This window comes from Thamnophis sirtalis, unplaced genomic scaffold (genome assembly GCF_051295495.1).
Source record: "Thamnophis sirtalis isolate CommonGarterSnake01/CBP01778 unplaced genomic scaffold, rThaSir2_p1.2 scaffold_2, whole genome shotgun sequence".
Lineage (NCBI taxonomy): Eukaryota > Metazoa > Chordata > Lepidosauria > Squamata > Natricidae > Thamnophis > Thamnophis sirtalis.
In genome coordinates this window covers 175,408,427-175,430,940 of record NW_028261382.1, presented here as the reverse complement: position 1 = coordinate 175,430,940, position 22,514 = coordinate 175,408,427, and the positions used below count along the sequence as shown (strand labels likewise).

Sequence of the window (22,514 nt, the reverse complement as noted above, 5' to 3'; positions counted from 1 at the left end):
CATGAAACAATTAAGTATTAAGCTGTAAAAATGTCAAGTGCCCAAATTTAGCTTCCCCTATAGTTCACTTGGCTCGTATCGCGGATCAAGCTGGATACTAGGCGTATATTGGTCATAAACAGTTGCTAAAGTGTCCTTCCCTTCTCGGATGTCTAACAGCCTTTGTGAAGTCGGATTCCACAAGTACAAATATTTCTTCTGACTTCCCCAAGAACTGATGGCCGTTGACTGCAAGTGCGTTTAGTTTACGATGCGTGGCAAATGTCCACCTGAACATTGTGAAACTTTCTCAGGAATACTTAAAAAAAGAAATAGGCATTTTTCATAAGAACTCAAATTGTCTGTCCAAGTCATGACATCTTCTTTTAATAGATCGGATTTGATCTATTACATCGGGTCTCCGTCTTTTAGAAAGCTTCTGGAGGTCGTTGTTTTCTTTTAGCTTCTAATGCCTTGATATAAATAGACATAATGTCTACCGCCACCAGAAAGAAGACTTCTTCATCAGTGGTAAAATCCTTGGGGAAATCTTTTTGATCCCAACACTTTACAGAATCAACATGTCTCACGAAGAGGAACACTTTTCTACTCTCTTCATCAAGGCTTCATCTGCTCTCCTGAAGATAGCTGTATGTTGAGCCTGAAGGCTTCCTTCAATAAGGAAATTTATGCATTGCTGGCAACTTTCTCCATAGATTAGATTGTGCTTCCCCAAGAAATCTGATCTATGGAAAGGAATATTGAACTCTTGGAGGAAAATGGAAGAAACTGGCAGGACACCACCAGCTGCCACGTCAAAAAAGTTAATGATATGAAGCTGGTACGCACAGACATTAAAAAGAAGTTCTCCGAGATGGTGAAAAATGCTGAGCATCATAAACCAAGATTAGAAGAAGTTGAACAAGTGATCCTAGAAGTTCAGCAACATGTTGGTTCTTTGGAAGGGGAATTGAAGACTTCTGCGCTCACTGATCCGATATGCAGGAAAGAAGCTCCTTGTAAGATCCTCGGAGTTGTTGGTAGTTTGAAAAAAGATAAGTCAGAAAGTTGTTTCAGAATGCAGATGTTCTCAGATAAAGAGGAGACATCGTCCAACAAATGGAATGAAAAGGTAAAATTGCAGCTAGGACCCTATTTGTATCTTGTGAACATTGCTTGCTTGTTAATTTAAGTCTACTTGTTAAGTCTACTGCTATTGCTAATTTAGAAATAATCTAACTTTATGTTTTTATTAAGTTAAAAGCAGAATTAATAGTGCAAACCAGGTATTAATGCAGGATGCATCTAAATCAGTGTTTCTCAACCTTGGCAACTTGAAGACGTCTGGACTTCAACTCCCAGAATTCCCCAGCCAGCATTCAGTCTTCCTAATTTTTCTCAGAAGATTATTGGGAAGTTGTAGTGAAGCATAGGATGTCATTGATATAAACTGAAGGTGCATCCGATGATACAGTCTGTGACTCTGCAGAAGAAGATTGTTTCTGCATTTTTTGCATTTCTCTGAATGACATACCAGAATGTATCTCCCCTCCGTACATTTTACAGAACTACTTCAACTTATTTTTTGGATAGGTAGAATATGATTAAGGCCTTTGGGTTTGGATTGTTGTTTGGAATCATAACAGGTGATGTTTATGTTAGCTAGCCAAAATACGCATTTAGTTTAAGGACAGTCTGTTCTTCCATATAAATATATTTATCTTTTCAGAGCGTCAGTCTAGATTTCTTTAAATGAACAGCTGGTAGGACCAGCAGATTTTAGCTATTCTCTCCCCACCCGTATTTAGCTTTACCCTGTTCCACTCTTAATCAGAGCCACTTATATATAATCATTTTTGACCCAATGGTTTGTGCTTGCAGTGGAAAGCACAATTACTATAGAATATGATTTTTAAAAATCATGGCATGAATTTCACTAGATAAATATCAACTTTCTTTTTAACTTGGAGTAAGACATTAAGAACTTTAATGCATATGCTTCAGAGGTGGGTTCCTACCAGTTTGCATCTATTCGGTAGAACCGGTTCGTCAAATCTACCGAACCGGTTAGAAGAGGTTCCACCAGTGGACCCGGAAAGCAGGCCACACCTACAGAAGAGGTTCCAAAAATGTTTGAAACCCACCACTGACACACACACACACACACACACACACACACACACACACACACACACACAGAGAGAGAGAGAGAGAGAGAGACAGACTGACACAGAGAGAGAGAGAAAGAGAAAGAAAGGAAGAAATAAATAAAAGAAAAAAGAAAGGAAAAGAGTGAGAGAGATGAAAGAAAAAAAGAAAAAGGGACAGAGAGACAAAAGGAAGGAAAGAGAGGGAGAGAGAGAGAGAACACATGGCCGGCAAGCCACTCCCACCAGGTCACATGGCCAGCAAGCCACTCCCACAAAGGAGGCCACACCCACAGAGTAGGTTCCAAAAATTTTTTGAAACCCACCCCTGATATGCTTTCAAAAACACGTACATTACTTCTTACTTCTAAAGTATTAAGAAAATAACAATGTACTAATAAGACATCTTGAGCCAGTAAATTCAAGGCAAAATAAGCTTGCAAGTGTGGAAGATTCATATCCACTTCCAGTTCTCCTGGCTCTTTTATTGCCAAGACTGGCAAATATCAAGGACAAAATGTCTTCTCAAATTCTGAAGGCCAAACAAGGATAATACAATTATGATTTGGATATTGTTGAGAGGACTGAGAAATTTTCTATGCTAGTTTTCCAGAGAAACCAGGATGCTTTCTGTCTCTGTGGGATCAGGCCCAAACCTGTGGTAGAAGAGATATGAAGGTGCTAATGGTTCAAAAGTGTAAGTTGTACAGGTCCCAGCAGTCCCCCTAAATTTGAGTAGGGTTTAAACCTCAGATGAACTGTTTCAGGGTTGGAGCGACATTTCATCTGTCCCAACATCTAGTTAAATTTTAGGAGCATTGAATGCTGTGAATCTGCACAATTGTTAGGCGATACATTCTATGCTGAATTCCCCACTGAAGAAAAAGTCATTTCAGAGGAATGACTGATTCATTTCTCATCCATTTCCAAATACGCAAAAGATAAATGAACACACGATTGTAGGAGCCGAAGTGGAGCAGTGGTTAGGGTGCAGTACCGCAGGCCACTTCAGCTGACTGCTATATCTGCAGTTCAGCGGTTCTAATCTCACCGGCTCAAGGTTGACTCAGCCTTCCATCCTTCCGAGGTGGGTGAAATGAGGACCCAGACTGTGGGGACGATATGCCGACTCTGTAAACCGCTTAGAGAGGGCTGAAAGCCCTATGAAGCGGTATATAAGTCTAACTGCTATTGCTATTGCTATTGCTATTGCTATTGCTATTGCTATTGCTATTGCTATTGCTATTGCTATTGCTATTGCTATCTATCTATCTATCTATCTATCTATCTATCTATCTATCTATCTATCTATCTATCTATCTATCCATCCATCCATCCATCCATCCATCCATCCATCCATCCATCCATCCATCCATCCATCCATCCATCCATCCATCCATCTATCTATCTATCTATCTATCTATCTATCTATATCTCTTATCTATCTATCTATTTAGAGCCGAGGTGGCGCAGTGGTTAGGGTGCAGTACTGCAGATCACTTCAGCTGATTGTTATCTGCAGTTCAGTGGTTCTAATCTCACCGGCTCAAGGTTGACTCAGCCTTCCATCCTTCCGAGGTGGGTGAAATGAGGACCCAGACTGTGGGGGCGATATGCCGACTCTGTAAACTGCTTAGAGAGGGCTGAAAGCCCTATGAAGCGGTATATAAGTCTAACTGCTATTGCTATTGCTACAAGATAAACCGTTTCTTTAAATGCTTGATCCAACATAACACAATGAAATCAAATGGGATATTCTAGGGTGAATCATAGTTTTCCTCTTCAGGTTGTCTAGTATGAAAACTTTACCAGAACTTTTTTCAAATTATATACATCTTCTCTGAACTGCAGGACAATTCTCATCTGTTTTGATACTGGCCATATTGGTAGAAGTTGGAATTAGTGAAGTAGAAGGTCATTAGTTGTTGAATTTTCTTTAGAAAGACTTCTATCATCTCCAACTGTTAATCTAAGCAAATGACTCACTTATCGAGTTTCATAACTTTTAATTTATTGGTCTTCATCCAGTGGTGGGATTCAAACCTTTTTACTACCGGTTCTGTGGGCGTGGCTTGGTGGGTTGTAAAATCTCCATTCCTTCCTTACTCCAGGGGAAGGATACTGTAAAATATCCATTCCCTGCCACTGCAGGGAAAGGATACTGCAAAATCCCCATTCCCTCCCCATCAGCTGGGACTCAGAGAATGGGGCCAGTAAGAGTTGGTATTTACCAGTTCTCTCAACTACTCAAATTTTCTGCTACCGGTTCTCCAACTACAACTGTTATGGTGCTGTAAATACTGGACCCATTGTTTCTGTTTTCTTGAAATAAAAAAAATAAAGAAACGTAGATTGTCAACATAGGAAAAAGGAAAATTCCCATCAGCTTGGAGGATAGGCTATTCCAGCATTGCTCTCGGGTAATTTTTCTTATTGTTTGATTTGTGATTTTGGATATTATTGCATTTGTTCTGGCATGTTATTGTTAATCACTCCAGTTGTCCATATAAAAGGGAAAGGTCTGCGTGAACATGAAACAGAATTAAAGCTTAATGTAGGCAGTAAAAATGCATTTTAATGGAATCCAGGGCCAATTGAGCTATTCTCAAAAAGGAGGGGGGGGGGAAATCACTGGCTCCATCCAATAAACCACAGCTGGATTTACTGAACATGCATCTGTACGACGTTAAGCAAAAACCAGGTTATAATTCAGTGCTTAAATAAGAAGTGAAAGTTTCTCTCTAATGCTTCCCAGCTGGGCTTGTCTGCTTCTTTCGCCGAGAGTGTCCGTCAAGCTAAGGCCTAGGATTTACTATTGTTCAGAGTACAATTGGCAATTAGAATCTCATCATTCACTCCGCAGGGGGGAAAAAACAGTGGTTTCCCAACGGAACTACTGAACATTCGGAGACATGCTCCAAACTGGTTTGCAGTTAGAGACCTGTCTCTTTTCAATAGTACTTATATTTTGGTGCTTAGCGTATATTCGGAGGGATTGCTCGATCATTCAAAACAAACAAATGCATCCTTGCAACCTTTAAAAGGAGACAAATCATGGACACAGGGTTTGTTTTTTAAAAAATTTGGGTGAAGTTTAGATTTTGGTAGACTTGCATCTTCTGCTGGATGTGGTGGGGCTGAAGAAGGACATACGGACTAAGTACTAATTCATAATTTCATATCCGGTCAGATGGGAAGCAAGCCACTCCCATCCGGTCACATGGGTGGCAAGCCACTCCCACAAAGGAGGCCACACCCACAGAGTATATTCCAACAATTTTTGAAACCCACCACTGTGCCACTCCCACCCCACCCCTCTCCTCCCAGGAGTTTCCATGCAGCCCATTTTGGATGCCCGGTAAATGCAGGGCCCATGTGGAGACTCGGGGAGGGGGAAAACAGGCGTACCAGAAGCTCCAGAAGGGAGGGCCTCCAGAATCCCGGGGAAGGCAGCTTTCACCCTCCAGAGGCTTGAGGAAAGCATCTGGAACCTGAGGAAGGCAAAAAGCCCCCCCCATTGTGCAGGAGCCGAACTAGGCCATGCCCACCATGGGCATGGCCATCCAGCAATCCCCCAGAGAACCCATTGCTGAAATTTGAAGCCCACCCCTGGTGTTGAGAGTTATGAAGTTGATTTTAGAGAAGAAAGCCAGAGGCCACTGGGAAACACCAAGTATGGAGGAAATATACATTAAAGTCCAGGGAAGTGAGAGAGTGGCACAAAGACACTTAGCCTCTTCCTTGACTTCCTGGGTTATAGGAGGAAGGAGACAAAGAAACCTGCAAGGTTGTATCACTGCTCTTAGTAAAGTTCTAGTCTTTGTGTGAAGTGTTTGCCTTGATGAGATGGCCAGAGAACCTTTTCAAACCATCCTGAGATAAGGAAATTACGTCACCCATTTATAAAAGGCATTTTAACTTAATTTTTAATTGTTTTGAGAACATGTTGCCTGTATGCAAAGGGAGGTGCTTATGAGCTCCATGTGGCTGATTCACGATCTAAAATAAAAATAAGATTGGTAGAGGAGCTTCAGAAAAGTTCCTTAAAGTATCTGAATGTCTCCGGTCTTTTTGGATTGACAGTTCGTTGAATTCAGAGCCATTGTAGTATAAGATGTTATACTAAGTCTAGAGAAATCCCGGTGTATTCATTTAACCATAGCTGACATGTAAAGCCCTACATGGTATCGGACCTGGGTACTTGAGAGACCGCCTCCTGCCAACTACCTCCCTACGGCCAATTAGATCCCACAGATTAGGCCTCCTCCGGATTCCATCAGCTAGCCAGTGCCGCCTGTCGACCACCCGGAGGTGGGCCTTCTCTGTGGCTGCTCCGGCCCTCTGGAACGATCTCCCCGTGGAGATTCGGACCCTCACCACCCTTCAGGCTTTCCGCAAAGCCGTCAAGACCTGGCTGTTCCGGCAGGCCTGGGGCTGATGAGTTCCCAGCTCCACTCGAATTGTTGTGGCCGCTGAGGAGTTTTTTTAAAAATCTGTTTGTATTTTGTTGCTGTCTTGTTTTGTCTTTTTGTATTCCCCTCTTCCCTATCGATTTGTTAGCCGCCCTGAGTCCCTTCGGGAATAGGGTGGCATACAAGTTCAATAAACCATAACCAGATGACCAATGGGCCAGCCACACTCTTTTTAGCCCAGCTAATCTCACAAGGTTATCATGGGGATAAAATGAAGTGAGACTCTTCTTCTAATCAATATTGCCTTCAAATCCCAGATGGGAAATAAATTGAATGAATGGAAAAAAAAAAAAACCATGAACGCGGTTAACAACAAGCACAGCTTTGATGCCATGACAATTCTCAGCAAGGATATTCTATTGATTCTGAGTGGAAATATGAGCATTGAGCATGGAAGACATAAAAGGACAAAATGTGTTTAGTCTTAACCAAGGACAGGACTTGCACAATATCCAAACATAATATTGTGCTTATCCAAGCACAATTCATGCAATCTGGGATACTTTTGCAATGCCCTTTGCTTACTTTGTGATATAGTGCCACAATGTCTTTATGTATAGTAGTCACAGGACTGATTTGGTTCACCTAATGTTAATACGTAGAGACATTCAAGGACATACCATGAGCCTCTTAAAAGGTCCTATTAAATCATAAGTTAAATATGATATAACCTATTAAATATAAGTTACGACATTTAATTAACAAACAGACAGGTCCTTGGCAGCAAACTGGCACAGGCAAACTTGGGCAGCAATCCAGCAGAGATAAGCCGTGGCAGCAATCCAGTTCTTGCGTTGACTCCTGCAAAAGGGGCGTGTGCACAAGCAGTCCTTTTATAGTCTGGAGTGGAGCCTAATGACCACCAGCTGAGTGCAATTACCTCCTGTAATTGCGTAAGTGTTCCTTACGCCTATTAGCTCTCCGGTGCCGGGCATCTAGGAACAACTCCCTTGGCTCCTCCCCACTGCTGACGTCCGGATCACACTCCCTTATCTCCTCCCCACTGGTCCAAGGCTCAGGCGCCTCTCTGGTGGCCAACCACCCTCTCTGCACCCTGCTCAGAGTCGGAACCCTGTCCAGGGTCCTCCACATCCTCCAAAGCCGACTCATAGGGCCCCTCGCTGTCGGAGTCTGGTGGCAGCTCCAACCGCTCCTGCTGGGCCACAACACTATCCATACTACTGTTAAGCCAGGCATCGCCTATTCCCGTGAGGGGGAACCAACGGACACGTACCAAAGGTGGCACGCAGCTCCTTCTCTGATGGCCCAGTTCAGCTCTGTGTGCCTCCCACTATCCATTTGGCCTTTGGGTCTCTGCCATGCATGTGTAGTGTCCCGGGTGCGCTGGGGGAGTCATGTGTGCATGTGTGGGTGGCAGGACACATGCAGGGTAAATGTGCACATGCGTGGGGTGCATGTGGAGGGTAACATGCATGCATGGGGGGGCGAGGTGTGCAGGAAGTTGCATGCATATGTGCAGGGGGTGGGGGCATGCGTGCGGGCATGGATAGCATTTTGGGTTCGGCCACACGTGCATTCATGCATTCGTGCACGCACTCGGTCCGGAAAAAGTTAGCCATCACTGGGCCTATTCTATGCCTCTGAAGTTGGTTTTTCCTCCCTTACTTTCCTCACTAATGAACTGCACCTTGTTGGATAGAATGTTGGACAGAATTTTACGATTAAACTTTCATAAAAACATTCATTGTAGAGGTTCTGGCAGAAGGGGGAGAAAAAATCAAAGTGAATTAAAAAGAAGAAGGAAGTTGAATATTATAACTCTGCCAGATTAGACTTGGTACATAAGGAGGTGATTCAAATGGCTCTTTAAAAAAAAAAGTCAGGTGTTCATAAAACCTCCCGGTTAATTTTGGATGGAATCCCCAATTGCTGCTAATGGTATGATAATTTATGTCTAAAGCTGCCTTCAGCTCTAACTCCTGCCTTTTCTATGTTTATTCAACTAATCGTGTCCAACCATCGGCCCAGGCTATGGTAGATGGGAATGAAAATGGCATGATATTTAAAAGTAGTTTTTTTCCCCGTCTTGATTGCTTTAAGAACACTTTGCTCTCAGAAGAATCCAGGCAAATATTATGCGCCAGAAAGAACAGCCAGAGGGCTTATAAAAAGGAGACCCTGTTCATCGTGGGCCAATGCAGGTTTCCCCTTTGAAGGCAACCTGCTTCACAGTTGCCAGATTGCAACACCTGAGAGAAAGTGGTAATTGAAAGCAAATATTTTATACAGCAGCCTCCCCAGCTTTCAAATGACTTCGTCTCTAGTACCGTGTTTCCCCGAAATTCCTGATAATAAGACCATGCCATATTTTTCCTGTGGGCAAAAATATACACCTGCAAAGTGCAAAAAAACACAAAATGAGATTTCTTCCAACAACCGGTTCTCCTAACTGCTTAGAAAGTTAACAACCGGTTCTCCTGGCTAGGTGCAAACTGGCTGAATCCCACCATTGCTATGACCTCACAGTTTCCCATAGTGGACTATGTTCTATGTTCTAATATGTGACAGGCTTGAGTTGTATAATGGTATTTTGTGCCTCCATGATTTATTATATTGCTTGATTACTGTGGGGGGGGGGATGTTCTGGGAGGGGGAAATACTTGGGACACAAACTATTTAGACGCCTCTTGAAAATCTTTTCAGAGAAAAAAAATATTTTAATGTGTAGCAATAGCAATAGCACTTAGACTTATATACTGCTTTACAGTACTTTACAGCCCTCTCTAAGCGGTTTATAGAGTCAGCATATTGCCCCCAACGATCTGGGTCCTCATTATATATGGGAATGGTATATATGGGAAACAGTCATAATGCCTCTTGGATGAATTCAGGCACTGCTTGAATGCCTAAACTCAGTTATAGAAACCTCTTTTTAAAAAAATGAAGTAGCTCTTTAACATAATTATGCACACTTTCACATTTGTGGTCCCTTTTATAGTGGGAAATCACAGTTAGTTTCTTTGCAAGTAATATTTTCCATGTGTTGTGCTGTTTTAACCATTCTTTCACTGGCGAAGTTGCCATGATAATTATGTAAAGTTTTAGCTTGTCTAACTTGGAAGTGGCTCTTCCCTTATTCAGCATTTGTATAGATGCTATGGCTTTGATTTGATTTTTTTTTTTTTTTTTAGCATTTATAGGCCGCCCTTTTCCCTGAGGGGACTCAGGGCGGCTTACAATAGTAAGGGAAGGGGAGTGAAGACAAAATATAGAAAAAAAAATGTGAAATAACTAAAAAGTACTAAAACACAACATTCACTCAGCATTCGGGAGGGGCTTGAACCATTTGTAACTTGGATTTATGCATGCTTATTGAGGATAATTTTTAATGTTAATTTTCTGCCGAAATGTGGGCTTATAATTTATTTTATTACTATTTTAGTATCTGTGCCCAGTGGTTTTTAAAAATCGATTATTTGTCTAATTTGTTTTCAGATTAATTTGTTTTAAAAGTTTACTTATTTCTTTCACACATTTGCTCATATTAAACCTTTAAATTATCTACCGTTCAATCGTCAGGGACTCTTAAATAAATAAAACGTGGTAAGGTTCAAAGAGAGGGCCTTCCGTTACAAGCGGTTTCCCTTTTTATTTATTTTTTAATCTCTTGCGCATTCTCATACAAAATGTTGAAGATATACCGTTTATATCTTGGAGTATTTATTGTTTTAGTTCCAGTCAGCAATTTCAGTTTAAACTGCAGAGTGGTTTAATATTTATCAGCCATCATTATGGCCAGTTTACCTGAAATAACAAAATAGCGGAAGGTGAAATGATTAGGAGACGATTAGCTCAGAAGTCTCTGGCTGGCTATTTTTGAAAATGGAATGCTTATATGAAAGAACTGTCTGGGATTAATCCAGGCATGATCGATCCCTTCCCCCATTAGTTAATAGTGTAATTTTGGGGTAGAGGAATACATTCATACAAGCATCCTCTAGATGTCACTGAAGCACTGAAGACTACAGGAAATGTAGATCCAAACATAAATAAATTCACTGCTAACCAGAGTCAGCATTTTGCCAGTTTATTATTATTTTTTAAAGCGTGTTCCGGCTTTATAATTTATAGACTACCAAAACTCTTGTGTCTGTTTCATTGCTTGTAATCTTTGATTAGGTGAAATGATGAATCTTAAGGCACTGCTTTTTGGCCCACCCATGGTCATTCTGTTTGTCTGTTTAATAGCAGTAGACTTATATACCGCTTCATAGGGCTTTCAGCCCTCTCTAAGCGGTTTACAGAGAGTCAGCATATTGCCCCCAACAATCCGGGTCCTCATTTTACCCACCTCGGAAGGATGGAAGGCTGAGTCAACCCTGAGCCGGTGAGATTTGAACCGCTGAACTGCTGATCTAGCAGTAGCCTGCAGTGCTGCATTTAACCACTGCGCCACCTTGGCTCTGTAAAGTTTTAAGTAAAGTTTCTAAATTATTTTCCAGTTATCAGTGTCAATTAGTGTCAGAAGCTACCTATTAGTTTCAAATCACCTTTATTCTTTAAATGATAAAAAAAAATTCAGATCGGTCCTGTTTTTAATTTTAAAATAATGGGAATGTTAATCGGTTTCACAGAACTGTGAAAATCTCTTAGATTTTGGATGTTGAATTTTTATGGGCTGTTACACTCTGGCAGAAAGATCAACTTTAGATCCCAATGTTCCTTGCTGTGTGCCAGATTTAAAAAAGGACAATAAAAAAAAAAAAAGAAAGAAAAAAGAAGGGAAGCTATTTTATTGAACTGTATCAGTGAAAATACCCAGCCAGATGGATAATTTCGAATAATTAAACAGAACCATATCTGATGAGGATTTCCCCAAATCCCTTCTGTATAGTTGCCAAGGAACATGGGTGTGGAAACATTTGTAATAGTAACAGGAGTTGAATTTGACCCCAAAAAGTCTTAACTGCTAATAGCGATTAAGAAAAATCCCAGTAGCAATGGTAGGGTTATTGTTATACCAGCTCTACAATAGTTGGATAGAAGAACTTATCAAAATCTGTAAATTTAAAAGTGGATAATGGGCACAGTATACACCAGAACATTCTCATATGCTCCAATTCATATGTGAATTATCAAAAACAATTGTCCTAAACAAGAATCCCTCTGACTCACTCAAGGTATCTGAGACTCCTTATCACACCTTGCAACCACCAGATGCTGTCAGATAGTTTTAAAACATGCCACACAATGTAGCAAAGGGCAGGAATAGAGGCAGCTAGTGCCATGTTTAGTACTGTCTCATTGGCCAACTAGACTACATGGGGCAGCCCTTGAAGAGCATTCGGAGACTTCAGCTCGTCCAGAACGCAGCCGCGCGAGCGATTGTGGGTGCACCTCGGTACACCGACGTTACACCTATCCTCCGCGAGCTGCACTGGTTACCGATTGGTCTCCAGATACGCTTCAAGGTGCTAGTTGTCACTTATAAAGCCCTTCATGGTATTGGACCTGGGTACTTGAGAGACCGCCTGCTGCCAATTACCTCCCAAAGACCCATTAGATCACACAGATTAGGCCTCCTCCAGGTTCCGTCTACTAGACAATGTCATCTGGCTACTACCCGGGTGAGGGCTTTCTCTGTGGCGGCTCCGGCCCTTTGGAACGAACTCCCCGCAGAGATTCGGACCCTCACCTCTCTCCAGGCCTTCCGAAAAGCCGTTAAAACCTGGCTGTGTCGGCAGGCCTGGGGTCGATGATTTTTAGATTTATTTATTTAGATTTTATTTAACATTTATAGGCTGCCCTTTTCCCTGAGGGGATGAGTTCCCTTCCCCTCTCGAATCGTGTGGCTGTTGGTTGTTTTAAATGCCCTGTATTTTTTTTGTTGTAGTTTTTGTGTTTCCCTTCCCCTCCTTTGGGTTTGTGCGCCGCCCTGAGTCCCGCCTGGGAATAGGGCGGCATATAAATAAAATGAACCTCGAACCTCGACTAAAATATTAGCCATTCTCAAGGAGAAGGTGAAGACATATATGTTAGTGTTGGAAACATGCTTCTTACAGTTGGCATCTGTCTGGAAAGGGCTGTGTTGAAAGTGGGTGACATAATTAGGATGCGATCGATATTGCTTTGGAAAAGATATTTATTGCCTGCCTCGCAAAACTTGCATAGCCACCTGGAGATCAGACGTAGATTCCAAATTGCAATTTATACAGACGCACACTCTCACACACACACTGTTTCCATGCTTTGCCTATTTTGAGGGGACTGTCACCCTCTCGGTATTCACATCCAAAGCTAAATATGGCACCCAGGTAACAAAAAAGCCAATTGTGCTTGCTTTGTATGGTTTTATAATGTAATTCAAAACACAGTTGTTGGAAAACCATTTCTGTTGCGGTAGATATAAGATGTGTCAATGTTTTTTTTAAAAAAAAATTAGGTTTTGTTAAGATAATTCTATAGTTACACATGGACTACATAATTCATGTAAAAAAACCTTCAAAGAATGAGAGTTGTCTGGAAAAGCATGGCTCCTCAAATTTGTATTTTTATGGATCTTCTAGATTAACTGTTTTAAAAGTTAACTGGCTTATTTTATTTCAGTATCAAAATTCATTATCATGCTTTTGTCTTCAGTAGGTTGGCATGTTCATTATTTCATGCTTTTAATTTCAGTAGGTTTGCATATAATTCTGCTCATCTTAATTTCATTAGAGAATGTAAATATGTTCTATCATTTATCTAGCTAGCAATGACGGGAGGAAAGACATTTCACTAAGTATTTCAGATTTAAAATTTTACCTTCATGGTCACCAAACATTGAATAAGAGTAAAATCTTAAGTACATTTTCATGCACAACAGCTTATGCAAGTCAGCAGAGACCTTTCCAAGAAATAAACATTATTTAGCAGCAGGGACTGGACTCTGAATTCCTTCTTTAAGGGAACCCCAGACAGTTCAGAGAAGTATATTGCACAATTACAAAATTCAGGTGAAAAAGAATTTCATAAATGGTGAGAGAAAGGGGAAATAATTACGGATGCTGTCAAAGTTCGATTTTGATTGGCAGTCCTGGAAAATCTGGGCTTAGAACAAGGAAATGCAACATTTTACAAAGGAAATATGTTATGAAACCTTGACCTGTCTGCTTGTTTTTCCCATAGGAAAAGTCGTATCTTACTGCAAAGGGAACCAAATCTATAGAAAAGGAAAAAATGCCTGATTCCTCAGGTTAGATATCTTTTTCTTTCTCTGAAAACTAACACAAGTGGTATTGTTTTTGAAGCTTTGTGTCCTAGCCAAGGAGAATATGATTTGTCAAATGGGGGAAAAAAGGGTTTTTCACCCCAGGGCATTCTGGGATAAAATTTCTTAACCTTGGCTTTTTGCCCATGGGACTTGTGCCAAGTCCATCCCTCTAGATCAGCTAGTTTTATTTTTCTTGTGCCAGCATTGCATAACCTCACTCCTGTAACTAGATCAGCCATGTTACTTACCAATATTAAAAGCACTGTGTCCCCTTAATTGTCTGTTGCCATAACTTGTTTGCCCTTAAGAGGGGTTGCGTTGCTCGCTGCAAACAGAAATTTCAATTTGAGCTACAACGGGGCTTGTTCTGCAGAACAAAGGAATTACAGTTAGCACAACTGACAATATACACTTGTTTTGTTTTTTTTAAATGTCCCCAAATATCAGACAAACATCTGAAAATCCGTTTTCTGAATGGGGACGAACAAATTAACCGTATATTAACTGTAGAGTCCTTTGGAGTGGAGTGATCAATACATTTAAATAAATAAAATAAATAAATAAATGAATTTAAAGTTCTGAACCCAATTTCCTTTCAGTTTTTTTATGGTTCCAAAAAAATTTAAAATAGGAAGGATGAAAAGAATAGTCTTCTGCCTTCTTTTGCAATTAGTATAGATACTCTACTCTACTCTACTCTACTCTACTCTACTCTACTCTACTCTACTCTACTCTACTCTACTCTACTCTACTCTACTCTACCAGTGTTTTTCAACCTTGGCAATTTGAAGATGTCCGGACTTCAACTCCTAGAATTCCCCAGCCAGCGAAAGCTGGCTGGGGAATTCTGGGAGTTGAAGTCCAGACATCTTCAAGTTGCCAAGGTTGAGAAACACTGTACTGTACTGTACTGTACTGTACTGTACTATACTATACTATACTATACTATACTATACTATACTATACTATACTATACTATACTATACTATACTATACTATACTATACTATACTATACTATACTATACTATACTATACTATACTATTAAAGTTTATCTAGGGTGTAACTGTACACTTTAGGTGCAACATGCCTGTTATTGAGTTACATTTTTCTTCCCTGTTGCCCTGTAACATTTGGGTTGGATTCCTATGTTATTTGGAAGTTGTGCTTTCATACGTGGAAAATGAGTGGAAACGTTTTAAAAGAAGAGCAATGGATAACAGTGGTCAGAATCCTTCAACTAGAAACACCCTTGAGTGAGAAGAGTACAATCTTTATAATATACAATATTTAGACTCTTAGTGGTTGACTCCGTCACATCATAAACTGGAAAGTCCCTGACTTTCAAAAGGAAAAAAAGAAGTTTCTGCAGTGTGAATAACTGAATGATGTTGCATAAGTGTTCTTTTCACTGAAATCATTGGTATTTTTTCCCCCCTTAGTTCTAGATGGGTTGGATGAGAAGTCAGGATCACATTCTCATACAGACAAGATCCATAAACTCAACAAGGAGAATACAGAGAAGGCAAACCCGTTTCTGGTTCAGAGAAACCCCCCCAAATCTCATGACTCTTCTGAGTCTAAAGCGTCTGCAGGGTGGCATCATAGCAACAGTTGGAAAGGTTCTCTGCAGAAGACCCCAGGAAAGAGTCCGGTGGAAGTGAATGCAAAGGAAGCCAACAAAAGTCAAAATAACCCAGATACAGGAGGGGATGATCCAGAACTTGTGAAGAAGCATGACGGATCTCAAGGAAGTCCAAGGAATGTAGGGGAAGATGACAAAAGAAAAGATATTCCCAAGGACGAAAAAGCAGGAGCATCAGCAAAAACATCTCAAAGAAAAAAATCAGTAGCAGAGGCAGATATCAAGTATGTTTTTAATACCACACTATCTCCTTTTAGATTTATTCTTATAGCATCATGCAATGTTTATTGAACTGTAGAAGCTAGATTTGTAATACACACACACACTATCACTTTGGATGAGGAGTGTCAAACTCGTGGCATCATGTTTTTGTCACATGACATATAGCAATAGCAGTTAGACTTATATACCGCTTCATAGGGCTTTCAGCCCTCTCTAAGCGGTTTACAGAGTCAGCATATCGCCCCCACAGTCTGGGTCCTCATTTCACCCACCTCGGAAGGATGGAAGGCTGAGTCAACCTTGAGCCGGTGAGATTTGAACAGCCGAACTGCAGATAACAGTCAGCTGAAGTGGCCTGCAGTACTGCACACTAACCACTGCACCACCATATCGTTACTTTTTTCCCCTTTGCTAAACCAGGGGTGGGCATAGCCAGCACATGACACATGAAGCGTCTGGGCCACGAGTTTGGCAGCCCTGCCTTGGATCATTCGATTAAATAGCAATAGCAATAGCAATAGCAGTTCGACTTATATACCGCTTCATAGGGCTTTCAGCCCTCTCTAAGCGGTTTACAGAGTCAGCATATTGCCCCCACAGTCTGGGTCCTCATTTTACCCACCTCGGAAGGATGGAAGGCTGAGTCAACCCTGAGCCGGTGAGATTTGAACCGCCGAACTGCAGATAACAGTCAGCTGAAGTGGCCTGCAGTACTGCACTCTAACCACTGTGCCATCTCGGCTCTTAAAGATCATCCGCAGACAAAGATACACTGTACAACATGGAGAAAGATTATTGAAGGGGATGGATATAGTGGCTCTAAAGAAGTATCAGATGGACAAAGGCAAAAGTCAAAGGGTAACTTATAGAAATATAAATTTAGGTTACGAATTAAGAAAAATATATGGAATGTGGGGATAGTTTGACAAAGGGATTAATTCCTTAGTGTAATTATAGATACCCCCTCATTAAAAGCTGTGAAGCAGAAACAGATTAGCCATCTGACCAGAATGTTCTTATTTCCCTGCGTTAAACAAGCCTGGACTACGAAGCCTCTACAAAAACTTTATTTTTGCAGTGTTGGCCTTCCAGTCTTGTCCTTCTGTGTTAAAAAGAAGGCAATATCCAACTTACACTTTTTTCTAATTGACTTGAGCAGATGTTGAAATAATTGTTAGCCTAACAATTGTTGACAAGAATACAATAGCAATAGCAGTAGACTTATATACCGCTTCATAGGGCTTTCAGGCCTCTCTAAGCGGTTTACAGAGAGTCAGCATATTGCCCCCAACAATCTGGGTCCTCATTTTACCCACCTCGGAAGGATGGAAGGCTGAGTCAACCCTGAGCCGGTGAGATTTGAACCGCTGACCTGCTGATCTAGCAGTAGCCTGCAGTGCTGCATTTAACCACTGTGCCACCTTGGCTCTCAACATGTTCAACATGTTGTAGGATACTTGGTCCAAATATTGGTCTTGCATTACTTATAATCCTCTCAAGTCTTGGCTTTTATTGTACAAGGAATATTATTATTTTAATTTTATTTTTTGCAATCTCATTGGCATAACCCGGAATCAGAAATACAAAACATGCATAAGAAAACTTCCTGTTGGATTAGGTTGGTTTAGAACATTTGGACAACAAAGAAAACATTCTTACAGAAATTTTGACATGTTACTAATGAAATTGATAGCAAGACTTAACGTTCCTGTCCATAATGAAACCAGTAATAACAATAATTTAATAGGCGTTGAATTCTAGAGAAGGAAAGAACTACATACCATACTCTAAAATTTTGAAGGGAAATTGAATGGTTCTATTCAACCAAAACCATCTCCCTTAAAAATATTCTGTAAGTTAGATGGAATCCATAATATGTTATGGACATATATAACGAGTTAGCCAACATATTGCAGAAGCTTGTGAGATAATGATAAAATGTCAGCTGTCTGCTCTATAAATTTCCCAATTTAGCTGGGAGGGGATTTGTCTCACATACCTACAAGATCTATTCCCGTTCTAATGTTCTGCCATTTCGTTGGCAGTGAAACAGTATACAGGTAGTCCTCAGGTTATGACAGCAATTGGGACTGGGATTGCCGTTGCTAAATGATGTACAATATGAGAAATGAGGACCCAGACTATGGGGGCGATATGCTGACTCTGTAAACCGCTTAGAGAGGGCTGAAAGCCCTATGAAGCGGTATATAAGTGTAACTGCTATTGTTATTGCTATACTGTTCGTGTTTTAATCTTGTAAGCCGCCGAGAATCAAGTGTGTGAGACGGGCAGCTCTATAAACTGAATATAAAAATAAAAAATAAAATAAAAAGTAAAGTGAAGTAAAAAAGTAAAGTGAAATATGTATTCATTTATAAACCATGAACTCTAAAAAAAAAAATGCTTCTTATCATTTGGGCTGTTTATATTTCTCCATAACTCTTCCCAAGATGACACTAGAATAATCTGCATCTTCTCATCTAGGCATAAAGAAAATGAAAAAGTTTCATTCCTTTTGAAAGATGAACAGACCAGCATCAGCAAGCGTCATGTGAACGAGAAAAGCTTTCTCAAAGATGTCAACAGGAGGAGCAGAGTGTATGTGGCCAAGGCCAGCGGTGGATTTAAACCAAAAGAAGCAGCTAAGCCAAAAACAACAGAATTTGCCTTACCTGGGAAAACAGTCGGGCCTAAATCAACCGCTGCCAACAAGAACAAAATGAAGCCAGAAGCTTCAAAGGGGGACAACCTTATAATTGGTACAACTTAGCTTTTAAAATATATAAAATAAAATGTACTAATTGCAAGCAAAAAGAATGCATTTGTATTTCATTCTCTACGTTCTTCTGTTAACGGAAGAATCAACATTTGGATTGTTTAGCTATACCGGCTGAAAATCCCATCTGAGAATGAGAACTATATAAACAAAAGAACACATTTTGTTTATTATTGTTATTAACTTTTTTATTGATTTGTTTGATTATAAGGTTTGTGCTTTGCTAGATGCACAGAAATAGAAGCAAGTTGTTTTAATATTAAATTAAATTTTACTTAAATGTGCCACCAAGTTGTTTCAGTTCCTATTGACAACACAGATAGATTTTCTCCATGACAATTTATTCCTGACCTATTCTTAAATGTCCCCCAAAGATGCACCTTTTGCTAATGTAACTGAATCTTTCCAACTTATTGTTTGTCATCTTAGTTTCCTTCCATATTTTCATATTTCCATGTTTTCCATCTTAAAGCCCTTTCCAGAGAGCTGGGCCTTCACGTAATGAGTCTGAAGTAGGATAATTTGAAGCCGGTCATTTGTCCCTCGAGTGAGAACTCTGGGTTGATTTGTTTGATGATCCATTGATTTCTTCTCTTGGCTGTCCACAGCATTCTCAGGAGTCTTCTCCAAAAGTTCAAAAATGTCAATATTTTTCCTATCCTGCTTCTTTAAAGTCCACCTTTCACTTCCATGCAGTGTCTAGGGAATAAGATGGCTAGGGAATAAGTTGCCATCATTATAGGTAGGGGGGCCTGATGGCATTTCAATGTTTTCCAAGACATTCATGGCTCCTCCAGTGATTTATGAAACTCTTTAAGTTTCTTCCTGATATTTTTGTCTTCCTAGGCTTTGGCTTATCTTTTCTTGTATACACACACACACACACACAAAAATACAACACAAATATAACAAAGGCAACAGTAAAATTAAAGGTTGACTTTATTAAGATGAATAGGTAGCTCTGTGTAGCCTGCAACTGCATTACAAGTCTGTATTTCTAGGTCATCAACATTATGTTTTTCAAATTTTCAAACTATTACAAAGTTCTTTTACCAAGTCAGAATCAACCATGATAGAATTTGTGGGATCCTATTCCAAGCCAGATCTTGAGATTTTCAGAAAACAACGAATCTTTTGCACCGTCAAAATGAAACAACGATGCCCAGGACTCAGATCCTGAAGAAGGAAAAACAGAGATTTGAAGTTGCTCATTACATTTTAATACCTGAACAAAAACTTGAAAGGCACCCAAAATAATTTCGAGACAGCAGGATAGAATCTGAGAGACAGTGAATTCTAATCCTGATTTAGGCAGAAACCCAATGGGATCATCTTGGGCCAGTCATTCTGTCTCAGCTCTAGGAAGCAGGCAATAGCTAACTACTTCTTGTCCAGGCAGTCAAAAACCTTCCTCAAAGGGATTCATAACCATATAAACATGAGTGTCTCTCAATTATTAGTTCATATCAGATGTGACATTTTGTGTTTATCATTTACAGATAACATGCCCGCAACGGCTGCTCCTTTTGATCACAGGATCATCAAAGCAAAAAGAGCTGGGATTGGTAGCTTCTATCAAATCTTCTTGAATGAAGTTTTGGGAGGGTAAGTTGAACCAAAATTATGGTTCATTCAGTGCAGTATCTCTTAAAATGATCAGACCGATCCCTGGATACTGTCCTAGATTACTATAGTGCAGATTAAGTAGCAGTGTAATTTGGATGAAGCAATGAAATAGCCATCCTAGTCCAGAGTAACAATGGTTTGCATATTTTAAATCGATGACTGAACAGAAAGTTGATGGTTTCTGGATTATTCTGGTGGTTCAGGAAGTCCTTCTCCTTACCAAGCAAGCAAATCAATTCACAATTCAAATAAATGGCCTATCTTATACTAAAAATGAATGAGTATACTAAATTCTACCTCAGAGCATGACACTTTCATGAGAAGGAAAGTCTGCTTGTCTTAAAGCTCTATTTTGTCCACCTCAACATTTACTGAAGCGACGATCCAGAAGCCTGGGCCTTGTCATTTTTCTTGCTTCTCTTCTGGAAATAGGAGCAATCATGTTGATCTCCTAAATCCTTTATTATAATGTTTTAACAAGTATATAAGATCAGCCTTACAGGGCGACTGATTCTCCTAACCCCTAGGATTCCCCTAACTTCAAAATAAATGAAATGAAAAGTCACCAGACATCTGAATTTAATTATGCTTTTTCTTCCCCCCCCCCAATTTCTCTAGTGGACGATTTGGCCAGGTGCATAGATGTGAAGAGAAAGAGACAGGTCTCAAATTAGCAGCCAAAATTATAAAAGCCAGGAATGTAAAGGAAAAGGTAAGTGGGGTTTGAATAACACCTTAGACATAGGAACAGTGGTGGGATTCGGCCGGTTCGCACCTATTCGGGAGAACCGGTTGGTAACTTTCTAAGCAGTTCAGAGAACCGGTTGTTGGAAGAAATCTCCATTTGGTTTTTTCCCACTTTGCAGGGCTAATCCTGTAAGGAAGGCAGGAAGGAAACATTCTGGTGTTGTTTCTAGCCTCATCTTTATTGCCCTGCTTACAGAAACTGCCTCTCCGGTTAACCCTTATTACCATTGTAACAGCTAAGGCGAAGCGCCCATCAATGTGAGTGACGTTGAGTTGCCACACCCACCCAGTCACATGACCATTGAGCCCCACCTACCCAGCTGGTCATTAGGGCAGTGGACTGGTTGTTAAATTATTTGAATCCCACCACTGGACATAGGGGTGTCAAACTAGCAGCTTGCGTGCTTGATGCATCACGCAGAGGCCACGCCCACCCCTGGGGAAAACATCGCAAAACATCACATGACAGCAATGTGACATGGCGAGTTTGACACCCATGCCTTAGAGCAATGTATGGGCTTTGTTTCTACTAACTTAGTTTCACCTGGACAAACTTGGCTTTTGCGTGATCTTAGCTATTGTACAAAGAGCAGCCTTTGAAATCTCCACTTCACTCTTCCCCCCCCTCCTCACATCAAATTAATCTATAATCTATAAAGCAGAGGTCAGAAATCAAGGTTGTTTATTGTAATTTCTTTCCCATTATTATTTTAGGAAGAAAATCTTACTCTCTTTTCTCAGCTTTTGCTCATTTGTCTAACAACAATTTAGCAAAGCTTCATTGCAGAGTGCCTCCCCTCCCCTCTCGACTTGTATGGCTGTACGACTCTTGTGTATTTTAATTACGTGTATTGTGTTTGTATCCCCTTTTCCCCTTTTGAGTTGTTCGCCGCCCTGAGTCCCTCCCGGAGAAGGGCGGCATACAAATAAACTAAATCTAATCTAATCTAACACTCTACAGCACTGTAGCCACCAAATCAATTTAGATAAAACCTGATCTGTCTATTATGAACTTTGCTGGTGGATATTTCCAAAAGTTCAGCACTTTGGGATTGCATTGCATTGGAAAAGGATGCTTTAAGAGTTTAAACAAATACACGGAGGCAAGAAAATCAACAATACTAAAGATGGCATCAAGATTTTTGCTACATCAAATGTAACAACATTCTTTTTTTTCTTTGCAGGATGAAGTCAAAAATGAGATTAATATCATGAATCAATTGACCCACATGAACATCATTCAGCTGTACGATGCTTTTGAATCAAAAAATGATGTGGTCCTTATTATGGAATAGTAGGTATCAATCAGATGCTTATTCTGCTTATCTTTCTTAGCTGTGTCTGGAGCCTGCTGCCAATTATCTCCAACAGACCGATTAGATCCCACAGATTAGGCCTCCTCCGAATTCCATCCACTGGCCAATGCCGATTGGCTACCACCCGGAGGAGGGCCTTCTCTGTGGCTGCTCCGGCCCTTTGGAATGAACTCCCCGTGGAGATTCGGACCCTCACCACCCTCCCGGCTTTCCGCAAAGCCCTTAAAACCTGGCTGTTCCGACAGGCCTGGGGCTGATGAGTTCTTGTCCCTGCTCGAATGGTGTGGTTGTTGACTGTTTTTAAATTGTGTATTGTTTTGTCCGTGTCATTTTTTCCTGTTTGTATCCTCCCCCCACTTGGTTTGTGAGCCG

General features: G+C 40.6%; 1 protein-coding gene across 1 annotated transcript in view; it reads left to right on the top strand.

The window, feature by feature from the left end:
* The first annotated feature begins 727 nt into the window (after nt 1–727).
* Nucleotides 728–22,514, top strand: part of MYLK4 (myosin light chain kinase family member 4) — a 33,023-nt gene continuing 11,236 nt past the window's right edge. The window contains exons 1-7 of the mRNA XM_087703593.1: nt 728–1,111; nt 13,727–13,793; nt 15,259–15,679; nt 18,162–18,436; nt 19,953–20,058; nt 20,698–20,791; nt 22,011–22,120. Coding sequence (XP_087559719.1) covers nt 728–1,111; nt 13,727–13,793; nt 15,259–15,679; nt 18,162–18,436; nt 19,953–20,058; nt 20,698–20,791; nt 22,011–22,120 — 1,457 coding nt within the window. The remainder of the gene's footprint in view (nt 1,112–13,726; nt 13,794–15,258; nt 15,680–18,161; nt 18,437–19,952; nt 20,059–20,697; nt 20,792–22,010; nt 22,121–22,514) is intronic.